Source organism: Phasianus colchicus, chromosome 1 (genome assembly GCF_987193195.1).
Source record: "Phasianus colchicus chromosome 1, bPhaCol1.hap1.1, whole genome shotgun sequence".
NCBI lineage: Eukaryota > Metazoa > Chordata > Aves > Galliformes > Phasianidae > Phasianus > Phasianus colchicus.
This window is the reverse complement of record NC_143436.1, coordinates 61526152-61547831: the sequence shown is the minus strand read 5'-3', so window position 1 is coordinate 61547831 and position 21680 is coordinate 61526152. Positions and strand designations below refer to the sequence as shown.

The 21680-nt window shown below is 37.5% G+C and overlaps 1 protein-coding gene across 8 annotated transcripts in view; it reads right to left on the bottom strand.

The window, feature by feature from the left end:
- ERC1 (ELKS/RAB6-interacting/CAST family member 1) overlaps positions 1 to 21680 on the bottom strand; it is a 291931-nt gene that overhangs the window by 41501 nt on the left and 228750 nt on the right. For all 8 annotated transcript variants that reach the window (XM_090145169.1, XM_090145142.1, XM_090145146.1 and 5 more), the window contains one exon: positions 18098 to 18242. In XM_090145169.1, the coding sequence (XP_090001295.1) occupies positions 18098 to 18242 (145 nt within the window). The remainder of the gene's footprint in view (positions 1 to 18097; positions 18243 to 21680) is intronic.

Sequence of the window (21680 nt, the reverse complement as noted above, 5' to 3'; positions counted from 1 at the left end):
TTTGACATATGTAGATTAGATATATGTGGATGGATTTAAAAACTAAACTTTGAACTGAAATCTTCCTTGCGCAGGAATGTGTTTCTTTATTAGTTCCTTAGGAGATGAACAAATAAATAACTTTGGGTCTGCCTGCTAACAGAGTTTATTGAAGTCTATTGCTCTGGATCCCATATACAGAAAAATAGTGGTACAACTGACAACCCAAATAAGGCCTTGTGCTTAGGATTCCTTGTTGTGTTATACCCATATGAATGCTATTCTCTCTGTTACTTTAGCTCTCTTGTATTCTCTTTATGAAATACCTAAAGCTGTGCTTAGGAGTGACTGAATAGTGGTAATATAACCTCTCTCCCATTTGTTCGCAAGAGCTGGAATCTGCCCAGACCCAGATTTAAAAGGTAAAAAAAAAAAAAAAAAAATCAAAGAAAAAATTTAAAATAATTCCCTCTTTCTCTCATGGCTAACTACTATCAAACCAAATAATTCAGTTCTTTGGCATTTTTCCACCACATATAAGGATCAGAAAGATCAGTAAGGTGCCTTTCCCTCTATCTCAAAAATGTCTCAACAAGGGCTGAAGTCTAAGAATGCTTACCACCATATTGTAAACTCAATACATACTGACTGGGTGGCCTATGCATCAAAAGCAGAACCTAAAGGACAAATGGTATCCTGTGACAACATCCTCAAAGAATCCTGGATCCCTTGTACTACTCAATCACCCCAGAATTATTTGCTGAAAAAGATTCGTAGACAGCAACAGCAAGCAGAATGAACAGTGTTTTTATTTCTTAGGACAAAATCAGAGAACTGATTCTATCTACCTTCCAGCAGTGTGCATTCACAACCTTTACAATCTAGGCTTAAAAGAAGTGAGTATTTTTTATGAGCCTGCCCTGTGGCACAGTCTGTTTGGGCAAACCTGATCTTAGCTCCACACCGGAGCAGAATAGATCTTTCCTGGACATCTCCTGCTAGGAAAGGTAGAGCAGTAGCCTTTGTTGCCACATGCCCTGAAAGCAAAAAAGACTCATTTACATAAATTGGTTCAACTGCAACTTGTTGTTAAATTGCACTGCTACATCCATTCTCCACCGTACAGTCTTCATTACTTCTTTCATCAGTTAAGAACTGATTTCTTTTGCAGACAGCATAGCTACCCTTGAAGAGCATAGGAGTCTACTTTATTATCCATTTTATGCTGGCTAATGAAATCTGAGTGCTTTGGATTTGCATCCTACATCTCACAAGCATGGCCTTCAACCCTATAATAATCTCTTTCTCCAGTCCTCCTCCCCCACAGTGTCTCCAGGCAAGAGTCAACTGGGACTAGTGTGAAAGTATGTTATGTTCTGAATGCCCAGCCATACACATATGCTATAGCCAAACAAAATACATCATGGTTCAATTCTTCTTGCACTTCCCTGTGTGGGAGCGCTACTTTGGGCTTTATTCTCCTCTACCCAGCTGTGGATGTTAATTAAGTTCCTCTAAGTTTCATGATCTTTGAGACTTCTTTCCCCCCATCAAATGCTACTTGGTGGGGACTATTCAGATAAACAGATGGACAGTGCTGTCATTTAAACTCTATTTTGGAGCATTTAAGATAAAAGCTGGTCCAAACTAGTATGCTTTGTCCAAGCTGTCATAGTTTGGATGTGTTCCTTAAAGATATTCTGCAGTTTTCTAATACTACACACACTCCATGCCTTGCTTCAAGACTCTGGGAGGACGAGCTTCTACAAATTCTCAGCTGAACAGCAGTGAACCTCTTATGTTTAGTTCATGCATCTGCTGTATGTTTAATGTATACAGTTTATTCAGTCTCTTTAGCTTACTTTGATGCACACCACTAAAGACAACTGACTTGAACAAAAAAGTGAAATGCTACTTCTGTAATAACGTGAAAGGAAATACTAGTCTTTGTCATGGTCCTCATTATTCAAACTGTTGAAAACTCCTGATTGCACTTCTTCCTCTGCTCATTTCTCCCCTGTGTGTTTGTGGGCCCAGACTAAAAGTTACATTTTATATTTCATCCTTTGAGAGAAAATCAAAGACAAAAAAGCACTGAGAATAGTAAGATGAAACGTAATGTGGAGCATAAACATTCCTATGAACTGTCGGTGATACATGTATTTTACGAAGTCAAATGTAAAATAAATAATTAAAAAGTAAGTCTTTTGTTATGCTACGGCTGGAAATACTTTGTAGCATTTTAAAATTGGGCAATTTAAGCACCAAAGTTAAAAACCAGATAAGTTGGCCTTACAAAATCTATAAATATCTGAAGGGAAAACCTCTAAATTATCTACATGGTATCCCAAAGAACAGAAAAGTATTTCTATTAAAAACAGAAAAAGCTTTGTTTGACACAGTTGATGGGACTTTCTGTTTTCTTATGACTTGAAATTTCTCCTTTCCTTTTCACTTGAGCTTCACTCCACACCCCACTCATCTTACTCTCTTCTACCTTACTCTGCTCCTCTTCCCTTCATTATTTTTTCTCTTTGGCTCTCCTTTCCAAAGTAAACCCATGTGCTTATGCTCAGCTTAACAAAGTTGTCTATATAACCTCAAATACCTTACTCACTGTGCTTCTGTCATAGTCCTTCATCTAGTCTGTATTCAGAAAACTTCTCAGTCCAGCAACACTGTGAAAACTGATTGACAAAATTTGGCCTAAGAATTTATATGAAAGATACATCTTACTGTAAAAGTTTGAAACCTATTAATTATTCCTGCTTTGATAAAATCATTTGTAGGACATCTGCTCATGTATATGTACATCTTTCCCATTTGAAAGTTTTCAAATCTTTGTTGACTGTGTCTTTATAGCAAGTATAGCATTCCCTTTTCCATATATTTTTTATTTTTGAAGGTATTCAGCAATGTTTTAACAACAGCTGTTTTAGCCTTACATATATTCATTGTTATATGACTCATCACTTCAACTGCATTTGCCTGCAGCTTCAAAGAGTTGTTAATAGCAACCCCTCTCCCCCCATCTGCATGCTGTTCTTGGCAAAAAAGTAGTTATGTACAGATACAAATTCCTAGATTCTAAAGTGATGTGAGCTGCTCAGTATCACCTCAACACAGACCGTCTGTAACTGCCCAGAACCTAGCCCTGGGTATATACATGAATGTGTCTGTGTCTGCATGATATAAACAGAGTTGATAGAAACATTTATGAGAAAAAAAGAAGATGTAAATCTTAGAAAAAAAACTTAGAAATGAATTTTAAAACCAGTTGCGTATAAAAGAGAGAAGAAAAAAAACCACAATGTTATCTTTTTTTGCCTCACTTTCATCTTTCAATCTAGGCAAAATTCCCCATATCATAGAGGGAAGAGTTGAAAGGGCATTTCCTTTGACAGCCAACAGGGCATTGCTACTCTGAACTAAATTAATGCTAAGAATTTTCTTTGTATGGCTAATTATTAGGGCTGACATCCACACAGAACAGCCCTGCCTCGTAAGATCCATACAAACATACAGACATTACATTCCTGTCTGTCCGCACCATCTGTGCGTGTGGTCTGCAGACACAGAATTCCTGTCCATCTACACTGTCCCTGTGTTTGGTCCACAGAGGCAAGATTCCTGCCCAAGCACATAGCAGCACATGTGCAATAAGGAGCTGCACAGATGATTCCTCTCCATCTGCGTTGCTCTTGCATTCAGTATCCAAGGCAAGGGAGTCACAATAAGCCAGCACTTTTTTATTTTTCTTTTCCTCTGCAAAGGTTGCTTTTTAAAGTCTGCATTGGTGCTTAGATAATAGTGTTAGTTGGAAAGATTGAAGAAACATTCGGATTTTCTACTGCATTTGTGCCAAAATTATCAAACAGGAGAAGTTCTCTTCCTTTCCATGAAATTCGTGACACACAATATGTAGTTCATGCCAGTTTTGTCAGATGACTTTCTCTAAGGTGTGTGCGTTTCATACAGTATTCTTGTCATTGCCTTCTCTATATCCAATCTGTTGCCTTTCTGTGATTTACGTTACATTATGCCACTATATATCAGTAGCAGTTCATCCACTGGGCACCATAAAGCACGCTTTAAAGCTTAGAAAAATATTAGAAAATTCTGTCTCAGCTACAGAACCACCAAAATGAAAAGGTCTGTGGAAGAAGATGAAGAGTTCAGCCAATCATGCCTGTGGTGATTTTTTTCTTAACAATGATTTTGATGCAAAGTCATTAAATGTAGAAAAGTGATGCCATGTGTGAAAGAGTCCTGACAAAGCAGAGGAAGAAGAAAAGATGAACAGAAGGACAAGGGCAAACTGAAGTGATTTATTTGCCACTAGAAGACTTAGAAGGAGAATAGGAGGTCTTCATATTGCTGAAGTCATATTTGTATCATAAAAAGGTTGCTTGGTAATAATGGAGAACTATCTTACTCCAATAATTTGGAAATGGGATAAGAAAGGAGAAGGAGATATCAAGAAATCTTTTTATCACCTGAATGACGAAAAAGATAGAGATGGACAATGAAGATCTAGAATTAACTTGTGCTTAAACACATTCCTCAATCTATGCATCCTTCTTTCTCCAGTTCAGGAGCACATATTTATAGCTTGCTTGTCACTTTGTGAGATAATGTAAGAGACTTTAAAAGCACACAAAATGAAGATTTGTCTGTATAAATAAATACGTGTCCCCTCGCAGGGAAGAAAAAAAATCCTAGAATGAGAAGGTACAGTACTTATTACTTCCACAGAACAAATAAACTTGTAGAGTCTTTCAAGTTTTAAACAACTTATGTACTAGTGTTTTCTTAAGGATCACTATATTGCTTTTAGTAGTTTTTTTCCAACAACATTAATGTCAGCAGTTGGCAGCAGTTTGGGTTGCTAGCTGAAATAAAGGAGGCAAAGCCAAGGTTTATCTACTGGTGTTTTGGAGATGGAGGGCACACTGGCATGGTGTCAGAAACTGCAGTTAAGTTTCAGCTTAATGTGAAAAAAGTAGAAAGATTCATTTCTCAAACTATTAAAAGGATTAAGTATAATACAACAGGGAAACTGAGTGTTTAAAATATTAAAGTTCCCTCCTAAATAAAAATCCCACTGTAAAAACAAGAGGTTGTTCAATTCCTATGAAAGACTTGGCCAGAGTTAACTGTGAGCTCCATTTGTTTTTTGTTTATTCACCTACAGGAAACATTTGTATTCACTCTAAGACAGAAATTGGTGGTATACAGAAAGAAAGGGAACAAAAGACTCAGTTCTCTGACTGTAAAGCTGAAATAAAACAAAGAGAACAATACCTCTAATAAAATGGCTATCCCTTAACAGGGGTTGTATTGAAGATAAAAGACCATTACTTCCCCTCAGCATCAGTACAGTGATCAGACCTAATACATACTTGGAGAGTAACATACTATGGAAGTTGAGAAACTGCAAGTCACCTACTGATAACCTAGATCTGTGAGATGTTATTGTAAAGGTAAATGTACTCATACTTGAAACTGAGGGTGCTCGACTGTCTCACTAATCTTATATCCACATGATAAATGTGATTATGCCATGTAAATTCAGACAGCAATCAGATAACTGAGTTTGAGACTCATTCTGCCTTTATGCACAGTTCCTAAAAGCATTTCTTGGTATTGAAAAGACTCAAACTTTTGATACCACATTTAAAGCAAAGAAGGGCAGGACAGAGACCATTCCTTTACTTATTTATTTATTCTTGTTCAATAAAGGTTCACTTAGATGCAGTAGAACACAACTGCTCTAAAGACAGTCTGTCAAAATCTCTACCTTGTATTCGACAGCATCGTCTGCAGACCCCCAGATGAGGGACTGGAAGCAGGATCTCCATCAGTATCAACTTTCTCATCCTTATCTTACAGAGTTGGCAGCTGCTAACAGAACCCTCACAGCTTCCTCTCCATCCTCTTTTTACACACATTTGTAAATGTCTAGTGGCAAAAACATTACCTCTAGGGAAAAAGTACACACCTTTTCTTTGGTCATGAATACCTTTCCATCTCAGAGAAAGAAGTGTAGAGATGTACTTATTAGGGAATGCAAAATGCATGTCTTTATTCAGCACCAAAACCTGAGTGGTTCTTTTTCTTTTTTTAATTTTTCTTTCTTTTTTCTTTTTTTTTTTTTTAAGACTTGGATTCTTTAGAACATAATACCGTGAATTTAATAGAACTGAAGGGAGTCTGCAGCCATCAGCACCAGTCCATTTGCAGATGCTATCACAAGAAACTGATACCTAATTTCATAAATCTATGGCTGCTTTTGATAAACTTGATATGCTATTCTACCAATTTCCACAATTTAGTATGCAAATTAGCAAAGGATTAGAATCAAGAAACTTAGACCTAATTGCAAGCGTGTATCTCAGTTTTCCAACTGCAATATGAAACTTTTATATTCCTCTGCATTATCTATTCACTAGCCTGAGATATGGTGTACTGGACTAGGCTCAATCAGATTGATTCAAAAAAGGGAATTATTTTCAGAATTTGATGGAGCATGATGAAAAACCTGTAGACAGAAATATTCCAGGGCATAAGCTGAAAAATATCTGAGACTGCTGTTCATCAACAGCTCCCTATTTACTGAAGCTGAAATGCATTCTGTAGAGTTAAGACTTAACTTTTCATTATCTGTTTTTGAGATGGTAGAAATTATAATTCTGTTTTGGTTTTGCAACCAAATAGTGTTGATTTATTGTGTAAAACCCCAAATATACAACATATGCTGCCTTCTAGATCATTAATTTTCAGGCACACGATTCTATCTACTCTTCCTCCTACAAATAAAAAGCACATTACAAGTTGCACAACTGTAAAACTGAAATCTACTTGAAATCTTCTATCAATCACCACATATCTCTGACTTCACCTTTTCCTTACACATTTTTGGAATGCTTGTTGCATTTATCACCTTACCTATTACAGATCACACACAAATTAAAACCAGTACTAAAGCTGGTGTAATGGTTTTAAGTTGCTGTCTCTGTCTTCTACTAACTATTAATTTGTGAATTGGATATCAGCTGTCCAATGGCATCTTTCATAGCATACAGACTGAAAACCTCTTCTTAAGGAATATCCTCAGGATTGTCAATAAAAGGCTGAATTGCCATTTATGTAAGAGAGCACTGAAACCATACTTTTGCTAGGCTTTTCATCCAAAGAAATGTAATCACAAACAAAATCTTGCTTTAAAGCTTCAGCATGAAACTGCTCAGTATACTTTGTCTTCTGTGTGGAACAGTACCAGTAAACATAGGAACAGATAATCATTATATACCAAGTTGGTACATTTTGACTGTAAATGAGGTTAATGGGATATAAGTGTCTTCTAGACAATTGCCAGTGTCATGTGAAACAGCTCTAATTGATGAGAGTTGTTATTATAGAAAAAAAGGTAGATGGTGATAGGACAAGGGGGAATGGTTTTAAACTAAGAGAGGAGAGGTTTAGGTTAGATATTAGGAGGAAGTTTTTCACTCAGAGGGTGGTGACACACAAGGAGGTTGTGGATGTCCCATCTCTGGAGGCTGAACTGAAATTTCAAGTGTTGAATCCCTTTTTCTTCACACACAATATATTCACTGGAACAGGCTGCCCAGGGAGGCTGTGGAGTCTCCTTCTCTGGAGATATTCAAGACCCACTTGGATACCTACTTTTACGACCTGGTGTAGGGAACCTGCTTTGGCAGGGGGGTTGGACTCGATGATCTCTGGAGGTGCCTTCCAACCCCTACGATTCTGTGATTCTGTGATTCTGTGATTCATAGGATTACTTCATCAGGATCAGATCTCATCCTCTCTGTCACCAAAACTTCAGAGTTCAGTAAACAGTTCGTCTAAATGACAAGATTTAAATGTAATCACAAACTCTCTGTTTTTCCGGTCAGCTCTCAAACATCATAACACCAAATACCAAAACAGTGATGCCAAACCAACCTGGCCACAAGAACCAGTTGTTGGAAAGTCTCAAATATTTTATCCCTGAGGCACATCCTGCCACTGGACAGCAAACAGGAAGTTGCTGTGCATGGATCCTTCCCAACTACCACACAAGCTGTAACTTTTAAGCAAAAGAAGATGCACCGGTAATTTTATTCCTTGAGTTAATGACTATTGGCAGTCTTGAGTTCTTTTAAACTGCTGATTCTGAATCTCACAAATTCATCAGCTAACAGAAAGACTGTCAGAAACTGACAGGTTACTGTTCTCAACATAAAATTCAGAGCACAGAAGTCACATAAAAATAAAATTGGTCTGTTTGATGCCTTTATTAAAAAGATCTGCTTCAACACTTTCTATTTAACAGCAAAATAATGCCTATCAGATCAGTGGTTTGTGCCACAACAACCACAGCTAATCACCATGCAGTACAATTATGTGAAATGACAATGACTGCATTTACACCATTCCACCAAGCTCATACAGTGTTCTTAACTCATTAGTAACAGTTGCACAAATTCCTCCCAGTGCAGGCTTAACCATCATAGAATCATAGAATGGTTTGGGTTGGAGGGACCTTTAAGATCATCTAGTTCCAACCTCTAGTTCCAACCCCCCTGCTACAGGCAGGGACACCCTCTAGACCAGGTTGTTCAAAGCCCCATCCAGCCTCCCTGGAATGCTTCCAGGGAGGGGGCATTCTCAACCTCGTTGAGAAACCAGTTCTAGTGTTTCACTACCCTCCTGTAAAGAATTTCTTCTTAGTATCTAGTCTAAATCTACCCTTTTCCAGTTTGAAGCCATTTCCCCTCATCCTGTTACTACATGCCCTTATAAAAAGTCTCTCCCCAACTTTTCTGTAGGCCCCCTTCAGGTACTGAAAGGCCACTATAAGGTCCCCCCAGAACCTTCTCTTCTTCAGGCTCAAGATTCCAGCTGTCTCAGCCTGTCCTCATAGGGGAGGTGCTCTGGCTGATGCTGAGCACCAGCGGACTAGCTGCCAGTAAATAGAAAAGGCACACCAATGGGATGCAGGGTGTCTCAACCACTAATGTTGATATACTATGCAATCCTGATTTTCTAGCAAGGAACAACAATGCTTTAATAATTTAGGACAGGGCTTTGTAATCCTTGAATGAGAGACACTGTAAATGTGGCAGTGGATGCTTTTAACAACTATCCTATTTACTTACATTTATTTATGCTAAGTTTAAATTAATTAAAAAGCTGTATAATTACAATATGACAATATTAATAATACAATCAATAAAATGGAGGAATACTTCTAAAAGTTTCTGAAAACTGACATTGAACCAGGAAAGAATCAATCCATAGATTATTTTTATGATATTATCAGTGCCTGTAAGGAAAAGGTAGCAAGTACTGCTTTGTCATCTTTCTTCCAAAGTAATTTTATAAGTCTCTGTCTCTCAGTGGAGAAGCAAATCTTCCTCTCCAAGCAAGCCTACAGATCCATAATAGAAAAGCCTTAAAAACTACCTACTGAAGCCTTAGTCAAGGTACAAGCAGAAAACAGATATGGCTTTTTACAGTAGGGCCACCAGAAAGTTTATTTCTTTGGAATCATGAGGCCAGCTTCAGCACAGCTGAACATTGTTTGAATCTACATCATTATTTAGTAATACAAGAGGCAGAGTTAAAGGTAAAAGGAGGAAGGAGAAAGGAAGGAGACTATGTAATACAACAGAAAGATGAAATGCTGTCACAGAAGACTGCTGTCATTGCACTGAATGCTGTTACTGTGGTAACTAATGATTAAAAGTGATGGGAAAAAAGTCTGGAACACATGGCAAGGAGAAGGTACTTTCTTTATTCTGCACTTCAAGGTTGTGTTCAAGGGCATGACGGAGCCTCACTTTCTGTGCCTGCTTGGTGTCTGTCAGGTTATTTGGGCCTGCTCCTGGCAGAGCTCTCCATCTGACAGAAATAATTATAGAGGAGCAACAACTGGCAAAGTGAGTGGCACTGTGACTGATAATCTGGGTGGATTACAGGCCTTCGACAAAAGCCACAATGTTTGACTTTGACAGCTGGCAATGCTCGATGGGAGCCAATTAGTGGATATATGTTCACTTCAGCCAGAGGTCTCTTCTGTTTCTAGTCAAATAGCTTCCTGACCAGGATGTGTACAAGTGCTTTCCCTCACTTCTACCTGCTCACCTGCATGCCAGCTACATTGTCAGAACAGCTAAAACCAGACTACGAAAACAACATATTTCAATATCTTTATATATTAAAGACAGTAGATTCAAATTTTGTAAAGCATTTGAGCCTTCAAACAGTCATGGTACAAGAACCTTAAAAAAGATCACTTTACTATGACTCTACATGAACCTAGACTGTGTAAATGAGGCTGTGACTGTACTTTTAAGGTAACAAGTCCACCAGATCTGGCAGTATTTCTCAAAAAGCTTCACTATTTCTTTAAAATTTCCTGGCAAAGCAGGTTAATTTGTCCATTGCTTTTTCAAATAGGTTAACCCAAAACTTAGAGAATACCAGCTTCAGAGAATAAGTTCTGTTTGGCCCAATACATGCATGAATCTCTTGACATCCAAGTCCCCTTCTCCTCCATCTGGACTGCCACAAGTTCATAGGACAGGATGGCCTACACCCTCAGGTGCTGAGGGAGCTGGCTGGTGATTGCTGAGCTGCTCTCGGCTATCTATCAGCACTCCTGTTTAACTGGAGAGGTCCTGGAGGCTTGGAGGCTTGCTGATGGTGACTCCCATCTTCAAGAAGGGAGGATCCGGGGAACTACAGGCCTGTCAGCCTGACTTCGGTACCGGGGAAAATCATGGAGCAAATCATCTTGGGTGAGATCACATGGCACGTGCGTGGTGCGTGCGTGGGGATCAAGCCCAGCCAACATGGGTTCATGAAAGGCAGGTTGTGCTTGACCAACCTCATCTCCTTCTATGTCTGGGTGACCAGACTGGTAGATGAGGGAAAGGCTGTTGATGTAGAATACCTAGACTTTAGCAAAGCCTTTGACATGGTCTCTCACAGTATTCTCCTGCAGAAACTGGCTGCCTGTGGCCTGGACAGGTATACCCTTCTTTGGGTAAGGAACTGGCTAGAGGGCTGTGCCCAATGGAGTTAAGTCCAGATGGCGACCTGTTTTAAGTGGTGTGGCAAAAACGATCAATAAAGGAAGACAGATCCAACTTCCCTGAATGATGCCACTTATTTCAAACATTTACTTTAACTTCCTCTCTCAGCTATGAAGAAGCCACCATCACCATACCCAGACAACTTAAATACAACATCTGGCAGTATCATGTTTTGAGAGGTGCTTTCACTCATTAAACTCAGTGGGCACCATTGCACCACCAGGAACTCTCAGATGCTCTTAGAGGACAATGGTAGTTCTGTCACAGAAACAGGTATGTTTAGCAATTACCTTTAGGGATTACCTATGTATCACATGAAAATGAAGCTATTTTGCTACTCATGTAATCATCCTCATTAGACATGGTTTCAAATCAGGGTAGCTAAGGGAAAGAAAAAAAAACAACTGCATTATTTACAGAATCTGCAGTATTTCATCTGGCAGGGTGGTAATAAAAGCCTGCTTGAAGTGGGGTAATTCTGATATAACTCCATGGCAGTGAGAAGGAAAAGACTGCCTGTCAGTCTTCTCTGAACCATTTTATATTCTCCAGTTACAAAGAAAAATCACTCTAACCAGTGGAACTTCGCTTTGGAAAAGTTCACAGCAAAAGAGTGTCAAGTGTCAGTGTGCTGGGTTTCCAAGGAGACAAGTAGGAGTGGAAAGCCAGTATTTTCAGGGGGGAGAGGCTATCCTGGAATCTAAAATTCTTTCCTTTTCCTCATGATCCCATGAACCACATTTACTTGGGAAACAAATCCTTATAGTAACTTGGATTCATAAGGAACATCAGCCAAAATTTGCAGGGAAGAAGCACAGAGAAAACATTGGGACTTGCAATGCTAGATGAAGTATGTATTGAATACTGCATAAATACCAAATATTAAAAGTACTAGACATCGTCAAATAATTTTGCTCAATTTTTGGGAATGGTAAGTAACAGTCTCTCAATTCATTTTGGCCTACAGAAGAAGGAATAATTATGATGAGGAGACAGTGGCAGAAGAGAATGTATTAAAGATTCCTCTTAATAGCAAGCAGATTGACTACATCACCTGTATTCTCAATAGCATGAGGTTTCTTATCTCCCTTACTAAGATAGAAAGAAGCTCTTTTTCAAAAAGTTTAGAGTAACTGAACAGCAAGAGTGTATATTGGCCAAGTACAAAAGTCAAAATTGAAAATGAAATGGAAATTACTAAGAGAGAAGAAGTAGACATTGCAGATGTACATTACCATAAAGGAGCCAAAGACAATTCTTGACACTCTACTCTGTTCAAAATGAAAGCTATCAAAAAATAAAACCAAGAAGATCAAACTGCTCATTTCTTTTGTGTGTCAATCATTAGTAAGACAGGTGTGTAACAAAATTAATTTCAATACCCAGAGAACACCATTTTAGGACAGAAAAATAATAATGAGATTGTTCTCAGAAAAATCTCATGCCCTCAAATTTACAAACCCTGATAAACTCTTTCTTGGTATAGTATAGTATAATCAACTATAATGGAAGTTATTAGTGGTTATTTTTGGGAACCTGTGGGGATTGGTGAGGTTTTGGAAGATTCCATTAAGTTTTCTGACGCTATCTCACATGACACATTCACAAAAAAAGTCCAGTTAAGTAAATGCCTAATATTCAGTGTTGTCCAGTTCTGGCTACCACAGAAGGAAATAGACAAATCAAATAAAATCTGAAAAAGACCAATAAGAGTGATTAGATATCTAGAAAAAAAGACACCTGAAAACTGAAAGAGCTGAAATTGTCCAATTCAGAGAAAAAAACAGAGGAGATACCACTGTAAACAAAAATGGCTGCTAAAAATATCTAAGAAACAATCTCTTTTTTCCATGCCCGTAACAAATAGAAAAACTAGTGATGAGCTTGAATTGCAGTAAGGGAAATTATATATGAACAATAGCATTATAATGGTAAAGACAGATGAGCCATAGGAAAGGCTTTTCAAGATTGAGGGTCTCCACTAAGATTTTATAGGAATAGAATACAGGTATAACTGGTTCTGCTTGGAAGTGAGACAGTTTTTCTATGATTAAAATATAAAAATGTGGATATCAAACTTTTTGGGAAACTATACTCCACAGTAATTAACAATTGTTCAGTAGCAGAATAGATGAATAAATCAGCTGTGTTTCATGGAGATCTGTCCTGAGCTCAGCACTATTCACTATTTTTTTCATTAAGAACCTGCATGATAGTGTAAAATTTATGTTTATGAAATGTGAAGGAGGAAACTTAGCTAAAGTACATGTTTTTAAAAGATTATTCAACTGGTTCCACAGATTAGGGAACTTTATGTAAGAAAAGGCAGCAAAATACAAACGTACTCAGCAACCCAATATGCAGTGCAACGTGGCATCACACCATCTAAAATGAAAATTTTGAGATTCTGTCATCAATATCATTGAACCAAGCTAGTTTTTGGTAACTTCTGAAATAGTATTTTAGAATAATATTCGAGAATAATTATGAAATATTTATATAATAATTCAAGTAAGTATGGTGAATGATATAATAGTATGTATAGGGTGATTTACGAACAATTCAATGGAATAACACTCCAAGCTCAGAAGACAGACACAGATACAAGTTCAGAGCCTTCTAACAATTTCATTAGTATGACTTGACATTTATGGCATCATAATGCTTAGAGATATTGGTCAAGTTAGGCCCCCACTGTGCTAGACATTGTATAAACACAGAAAATGACAATCTTTGCTCCAAATAGCTCCTAGTAGAAAACCCCAAACATTTGAGACTCAAAGCCCACAGACAGGAAAACCTCAGCCCATTCATGTATGCCTTCCATTTACAACTCAAAACTACAAAGTAGGATTTCACACAGCTACAACAAATACATTCTGATTTTTTAAAATTCCATTTGACAAGAAAATGTATAAATGATAAATAGGTTCTTTTCTAACAGGAAAGTGGTGGACATGCTGCCACAAAGCTCCTCGGGTCTCTTTCAATTCCAGCATGACACACATTGCAGGGACTTCTGTATGGCATATAAACTGAGCACAGTGGCTGGCGCTCGCCACACTACATCTGGACTGTGTTAGGCAACCGTCAGCTCTGTATTCTTGCATCAGCCCTGGCCCCCTCATGTGGGGCAGCCTCCCAACCACTCTTTCGCCATGAACCAGTCAAGGAGACAAAGTACTTTGGGAGGAAGTAAATTGGGACCACATTAGCTGGTGACCCTCGCCCTGCAATTGGCCTCCCTTTCCAATGATAGAGGAAATCCCTCATGCAAACTGACAACCAATATGAAACAGGCAGCTCCATTTACTGGAAAGCCTGGTCAATGCTGAGTGCCTCATTAGGAAATGGTCTCTATATTGAGGCACATTCCTGCAATTCAGAGCCTAGAAATTCTAAATTAAAACAACATTCATGCCATATCCTCTTTCCGAAATGCCTCTCTTCATCCAAACTTTAATTTCTTTAAGTATGTATATTAAAGAACCAAAATGTCTTTGGCAGCACTCCTTCCTTCTCTTTCATAGTAATACCCTTCCCAGTCGAGCAGCTTGGAATATGACACAGTGTTGGGAAGAGACAGAGGAAAGAATAATCACAGAATCTTCAAGTATCAATATGACCTTCCAATGACAAATCTCTGTCTTCACAACTAGTTCTAAGTAAGAAAAAATCACTTGAAATTGTGGGGCATAAGAACATGGAAATTATTTCTTAAGATGTAAATTGGGACTTAATGATAGACTGCTCTTGTTTTAGGAAAGAGTTGCATCTTTATATACTCTAAGAAAAGTCAGTTAACAGTGAGTCAGTCTGCTAACAACAGAAGCTATTGTAGCCACTCAGTGATAACCAGCACAAGCCATGAAAAGGCATAATCTGAACCCCAAACATAGACAACAATTAGATCCATTCACATTCACTATAGTGTGATCAGAAAACTGCTTTTCTAAACAGTTATCTCTGTCAGAAGCTCTTTCCTAGCTTGCTGTCAGGTTCATAAATCAGGCCCATGGTGCTCACCACAGTATGCGTAACTCTTCACACAAACCACCTCCTTCCGATATTGCTCAGCACTTCTGTTTGCATCCTACGTACATGGAAACTGGAACCTCTTAGTCAACAGTGCTCTCTAGCCAACCGAAAGAACTGCTTTCCCACAACAAACTCTAAGTGTTTCCTAGAAATGGGATGGACTGAAATACAACATACTTATCAGGGATCTCAACAGTCCTAAGATAGTATTAAAGACACAAGGAAGGAAATACTGAGGTCAGGATCCCAACTCTGAATCTGAAGGAATGAATAAACTTTTTAAGATCCAGAATTGCTTTTCAGAGTCTTCCGGAAGATCTTGATTAACCAGCACTGCTTGTTTTTCTTGAACAGTGTGTAATATTAGTTTGATTTTTCATTCACAATTTCTAATGGAATTTTAGGAACTGCAGCTAAACTTCTAAGATATTCCTGAAATGTGATACAGTCCCCTGGAACTGCTAACAGAGAGGGACCTTTGTTTGAGATGTAGAGTAGGATATATGCAGAGAAAGTTTAAACTGACGAAGAGTCATTGTGACTATTTTTGAAAACAAAGGCTGTTCAGCTGGGTGACCTGTAATAACCAAAGAGAACCACAAGAGGAAAACAACCAGATTATTTGCAAAGCACATGGAAAAATGATTTTCCCTTTGACTATATTTGTAATGAGAATTGTGGAAAATATCACAGCCTTTTCATAGCCATCTCTTCTGCCCCATCTCCTGTGTCTGAAGCTGCTGTAGTTGGTGATTTGAGTTGGTGACCTCAGTGCAGAAAAAGTACATATTAAAACTACTCATATTGAAGAAATACATGTGATGTCAGGTCCCCTATATCCTACAGAGTTGGTGAATTGTCTGTTGATAGAATTACTGTCCATGATCAGCAACTCTGAAAAGCTTTTCTTTCGATAATATTGAAGGTGGCACACAAAAAAGGACAAAAGATGATATACTCTTATAATGTAGGATAGATTATGTCAAATCTCTGTTACATCAAGTAAGGATATGTCAAGTACAGCTTTAATAGAGTTTAAATTGTGTATATGTAAACATATATTCTGCCTTAGATACCAGGGATGCACTGGACAGTACCTTGCAGTCCTGTTGTCTATGATTTTATATTTGTACTTATACTGCTCATATACTATTTATATATAATGCTCATAGCAGAGATGATTTACTGTATGCCTTCTTCAAGGTTCTTTTAAGAAGAGGAACAATTGTGAGTCTTTATAGATAAAGGCAATTTTGGATTCAGAAACTTCAAAGGCATTTGGATATTCCAATGATTTTTTTAAAAAAGGGCTACTGATCCAAAAAACAGATGTGTAAGTCCAGAAACAGCCTCAATTCATACAGGTCATAGCAAGAAAAATTTCAAGTTAATCTCTCATGCATTTGTTTATTTTGAAAATTAAGTATGTTGTACCTATGCATAAAAGCACTTAGAATGGGCATCCTTCAGAGAAATGCCTTTGAAGGAACAATATATGATATTATGTGTCTTATCAACACTGAAAACTAGTGATATGAACTACAACATTCTAAAAATCATCTAAGTGAAACTTAAAACACTATAGAAAATCACAATGTTAATATACAAACTGCATACACACGATATTCAGTAGGGAAAAAAAACACAAAAACCAACCCTAAAGATCATTATCTTCACCAACCAAGGATAATCAGAAGGAAATGAGGAAGAACAATGTGCATGAAGGAACTAGAATTTAAACTTGAGACAAGAACTGCTAATTAAAAAAAATGCCAACTTCTCTTAAGATGAGTAGTAACATATATTAAGGCTGTTACACCTACAGACAGTTACTCTAAGAAAATAAGTACAGTTGCTGTCAACACTTCAGAATCCTGTCGTAGTAGGAGGGCATCTGGATGATGAGGGAAAGTAGTTACAACCTTTGCTCAAAATTAAATGGGTAAATGGTATTTTCTACTTGCTTTAATGCTATTGTAAAACTGCACAACTCTTGTTCCATGATTAAATAGTACATAATTGTCACCTTAAAAATACATGATCGGTAACCTACTTGTATTTTCTAGGGAAGAAGCAGAGAAATCCCTTATTAGGGACCAGACCTGCTTTTGTCTTAGATTTTGACAGCAAGAAAAATAATGTTTACAAATGAAATACATGTAAAACTTGATGAAGATGGAATCAGTGACTCTGAAGAAGTTGATACTGGATTGACAGTAGTATTATATGCTCTTTCAGGGAATGTGGCATGGGAGGAATGTAGCATGATCCACCAAAAGTGTTAAAGTGAAAAATCTACACACATTCTGGATCTCCTATTGACAGAATTGCCTTCCTCATTCTTTCATTGACACTGTATCTTTCACTTTGCATTTAATATCAAAACATAATTTTAAAAGCTTGAGTTGAAATATAATTATTCTGATCATTTTGCTTAAACATAAAGAACTTGGAAACAGGAAAAGAACAGAAATAGAAAGGGACCAATCTCTTCACTAGCATGAGACCTCCCAGATTCCACTCAAGTAGCTGCCATTCCCTTATAGTGCTTCTGTCATAGATTAGGAACCACAGCAGAGACTGTGTAGTGTAACAGATGCATTTGACCTTTACAGCAAGAATTTTCTTCAGTCTACGTTTCCTCTCTGACAAGAAAAATACAGGTCACCAAAAGTACTATCACTGCACTTCCCTGAGCCTCTGGAAGTTAAAGATAAATGTCTTTTTAAATCACAGTGTCCTAATATTGTACCATACATTTAATAATGAGGCAGGGACACAAAGAAACTTCCTTTATAATTGAGGCTGTTTCATTCCCACCATATTTTACAGAACTCACGATCAGTATCTAGTTTGAAGTCGATATTTATGTCCCAATAGATGGAGATTATGCATTATTAATTCCAAAAATCAAGATAATAACCTCACATTAAATTATTAACTAGTTTCTTTCCTATCCTCCCTCTACTCACCTGCTGCTTGAGCTGTTGCACAAGGCGGTCTTTCTCTCGTTTGAGGGCAGCCACTTCATCTTGAGTCTTCTTCTTAGAGGATGAAAGTTCTAGCAGAGCAATATTGGCATCTTTTTCACTAATGGCAGCAAGAAGGGCTTCTTGTCTGAAAAACACATGTAGGTATGTGATCATGCTGTGAAACTGAGAGACTTGAACATACAATAAACGTTGTAGCAGCATGCAACTCCACTGAGCAGAAATAAACATGGTTATTGTGGTTATATGTCCATCGGTGGAGCAGGAAGCTGAGACCCACCTGCTCCCAGACCCAAGATAATAGAGCTGATACCAAAGTTGCTTATAGGACAAGAAAAACATATGATATGTTATGATTCTGCACTTAGCTGCTCCATTTTTAATAACTACCATCTATTGCTTCCTCCAGTGAAGATTTTCATTCCTTATACTGGTTTAAAATACTTGACTAATCATAAGAGTTCTGTGTTAAATTACATTAGGTTACACTGCCTATTCATGCAGCTATTTTAGAAGATAGATGGCATGCGACAAGTTTATTGAAATCACTTGAACAATACAGAGTTTTCCCAGAAGCATATGATGACACGGACACTTTTGTGCTACAAGACAGATGCTGAAATAGATGCCCTTAAGCATGCTTGAGCTATTCTCTGACTTTTGTTTGCAAGTAGTCAATATAATAATGGGCTCTTTGATGTATATCTTGAGTATTTAAAAGAAAAGTCACAAACCTCTTGCAGCTTTGAAGAAATATATTCCATAGCAGTGTAATAAACAGATATAGAAACACCACCTTACCAATAGCAAAAAACTCTCACAAATATCCCAGTGCTGTCTGAAACATTTTGTAGGTACTGGAGAGAGGGGAGATGCAAACAATAACCTTGCCAATAAGACAGCAGTTCTTGAACTCAAAGGGCTGCTATACATAAGGGAAAATCACTGTTTCTGACCATAATTCTCACCTCTGATTGCTGTGGCCAAGTCAGAATATGCAAGAGAATATAAAGGAAAACTTGTTGTCCAATAAGAAGGGCCAGTGCCTGACCTCATAAAAAAGAGACATGCTGTTCCACTATGTAAAGGAGTAGAACAGAGGTCCTTCCTAACCATGGTGTGAAAGGTGTTATCATGCAGGAGTGATGAAGAAAGAGGGAGTTGGAATATTACAGATTTTCTATCTGCCTTTAATCTAAAAATTTAGTTGTAAATGGAATCAAAGTAGTAAAGGTTCCAAATTCCCAAATAATCCAAATTTTGACCTCATTCTAAAGAAGGTCATAGTAATGTTAGTAATTTCAGAAAAATAATTTTCAAGAATAATAAGGGGTGCTAAAATTATTCTCCTAATCATGATAATAGCAATTATTATACTAATGACAGTGCCATAACAGCTGTTTATTAAAAACATAAAGAACATTGAAGAAGCTCAGTGTAAACAATTAAGATTGATGTTAATTATACCAATACATACATTTGTTGTCAAGATCTTTTTATAATCAAGACCCATTCATAACCTGCTGACTTAGGATCACAATGACAGACTGCTAAGGGTAGTAATGACATTAAATCTTCTTTTCCTAATCCATCTATTACTACTCCTTGAGGAGACTAAATCAGCTTTCTCATTTTCCTTCTTATCTTCCTTTTGAACAACTTAATTGTGGATAAAACAAAAATATTTGATGCCATAAGTGTACTCATTAGACTCCATGTGAAAGAAGACATGGCAGAGAAAATTTGGAAAAAAAGGGAGAAATTTAAACACTATCATTTAATATTGATGTTTTAAACATATGTATCCAACACAATGGACTTCTAAGCCTACGGCTTGGAAAGGGAAATGATTGGTACTACCTGAATACAGAAATTTTTATGTTAGATGCTGAAAACTTCACAGATTTTTTTTATGTTACTGAGCATGGAAAGATGCATCTATTACTGCAGTGTTTCTGAGAATGGGGAGTGAAATAACTCCATCAGGGATTTCAGGGCTTAAATCAAGAGTGTAGGGAGACGCATTCCTAAATACGTAGGAAGTAGTCGTATAGTTTGCATTGGCTGCAGCTGAGCTTGATGAAGAATTTATTGTCCTGGATACACACTAATCCCTCCTCCAAACTGTATTAACAACAGCACATATATTCACTTCTTGACCTTGCTCTTCCAAGAAGTCTGAACAATAGTTTTTCCTCTTAAAATGCCCAATATACATCATTTTAACAGAATGGGACCAGGAACTGACTGCATGTGCAGTGATGCTGATACATCTGAGAAGACAGTAGCTTCTGAGAAACTCGGGACTGTAACCCTTTAACCCAGCACAGCAGCAGCGAGCACAGCACTTCAGACCACAGATTAAGAAGAGTTTTGTGAAAGGCACATGGACTCCACAGCACCAGAGTAGAAGCTATTAGTTTCTTAAGCAACTTCTCTTTGGGAATTGTATGGATGAGCCACTGCATTTAAAAAAGCTCTTGTTATTTTTACAGGTGAAAAAAAACAAACACAACATAGCTCTCACTTGGAAGGTGTGGAGTTTTTCTAAGACAGTGGGTGAACTGACATGATTCACTAATAAGAAAATCCACAACTGTATTCACATGTGATAGCTGGGAATGGAATAACAACTTTTTCTTATGGATTACAGATCTAGGTAAGAAGAGGATGACGAAGTGTATGACCTGCCTTCCTTCTGATCCCAGTTTGTGAGCATGCTCTTAAGAAATATTTATGCCAGTTTAAGCTGAAGACCTCTATCACTGCACAGACTGAAGAAACCAGAGCATAAAAAAGCCTCACTGCTAAGATACGATCTCTGTTCATCTCCTCTGTTGCTCCATTGATTACTACATGTATACAGATGTTTGTTATTAAAAGAATTTCAACTGAAGCCATATATCTAGTGTATATATTTTTAAAAAAGTAAAAAAAAAAAAAAAAAAAAAAAAAAGTAAAAGAACTGTGTATTCCAAGAAAAAGACAACAACGTGTTTCAACAGACCAATTTTTTTTTCCACCATCTGACAGCAGAATAGACTTACACAATGGACTTTCTGTGGATGGAATTTCTCTCTGGATTTATGTGTTTCTTCTGCATGCAGACAGAGTAAGCTTGCTTTAGGTGGACTAACAACACATCAAAAATGACAGATCCGGTGCCTAAATCTTGCCTCTATTATATGCTACTCAGACTATAGAAAAAATCGGCACCTTAATTTCTTCCTTGAACTTCATGACATGACACCACAAAGTCTGGCATTTTTAGATGCTTTAAAATAATGGAAAGATACTCTAAATACATTTATTCCATGAAGAAAGGAAAAGGTGTGCATCACATTCCCAGTTGCAGCATCAATACTGAAGGTGTGGGAACAACTGATAATGGCTGCTTTATTACTGCAACTTTGTTTTTGTTGCTTTTCCTTTATGGAAAAGTATCCAACTTTGGATGTCTGCCTGAAACATGAAAAATATCAATAGAATGAAGTGACAAAATATGATACACGACCTCTGCTTTTTCTAGCTATTGGTATCCTGGGAAAGACAGACTGGTTTGGTG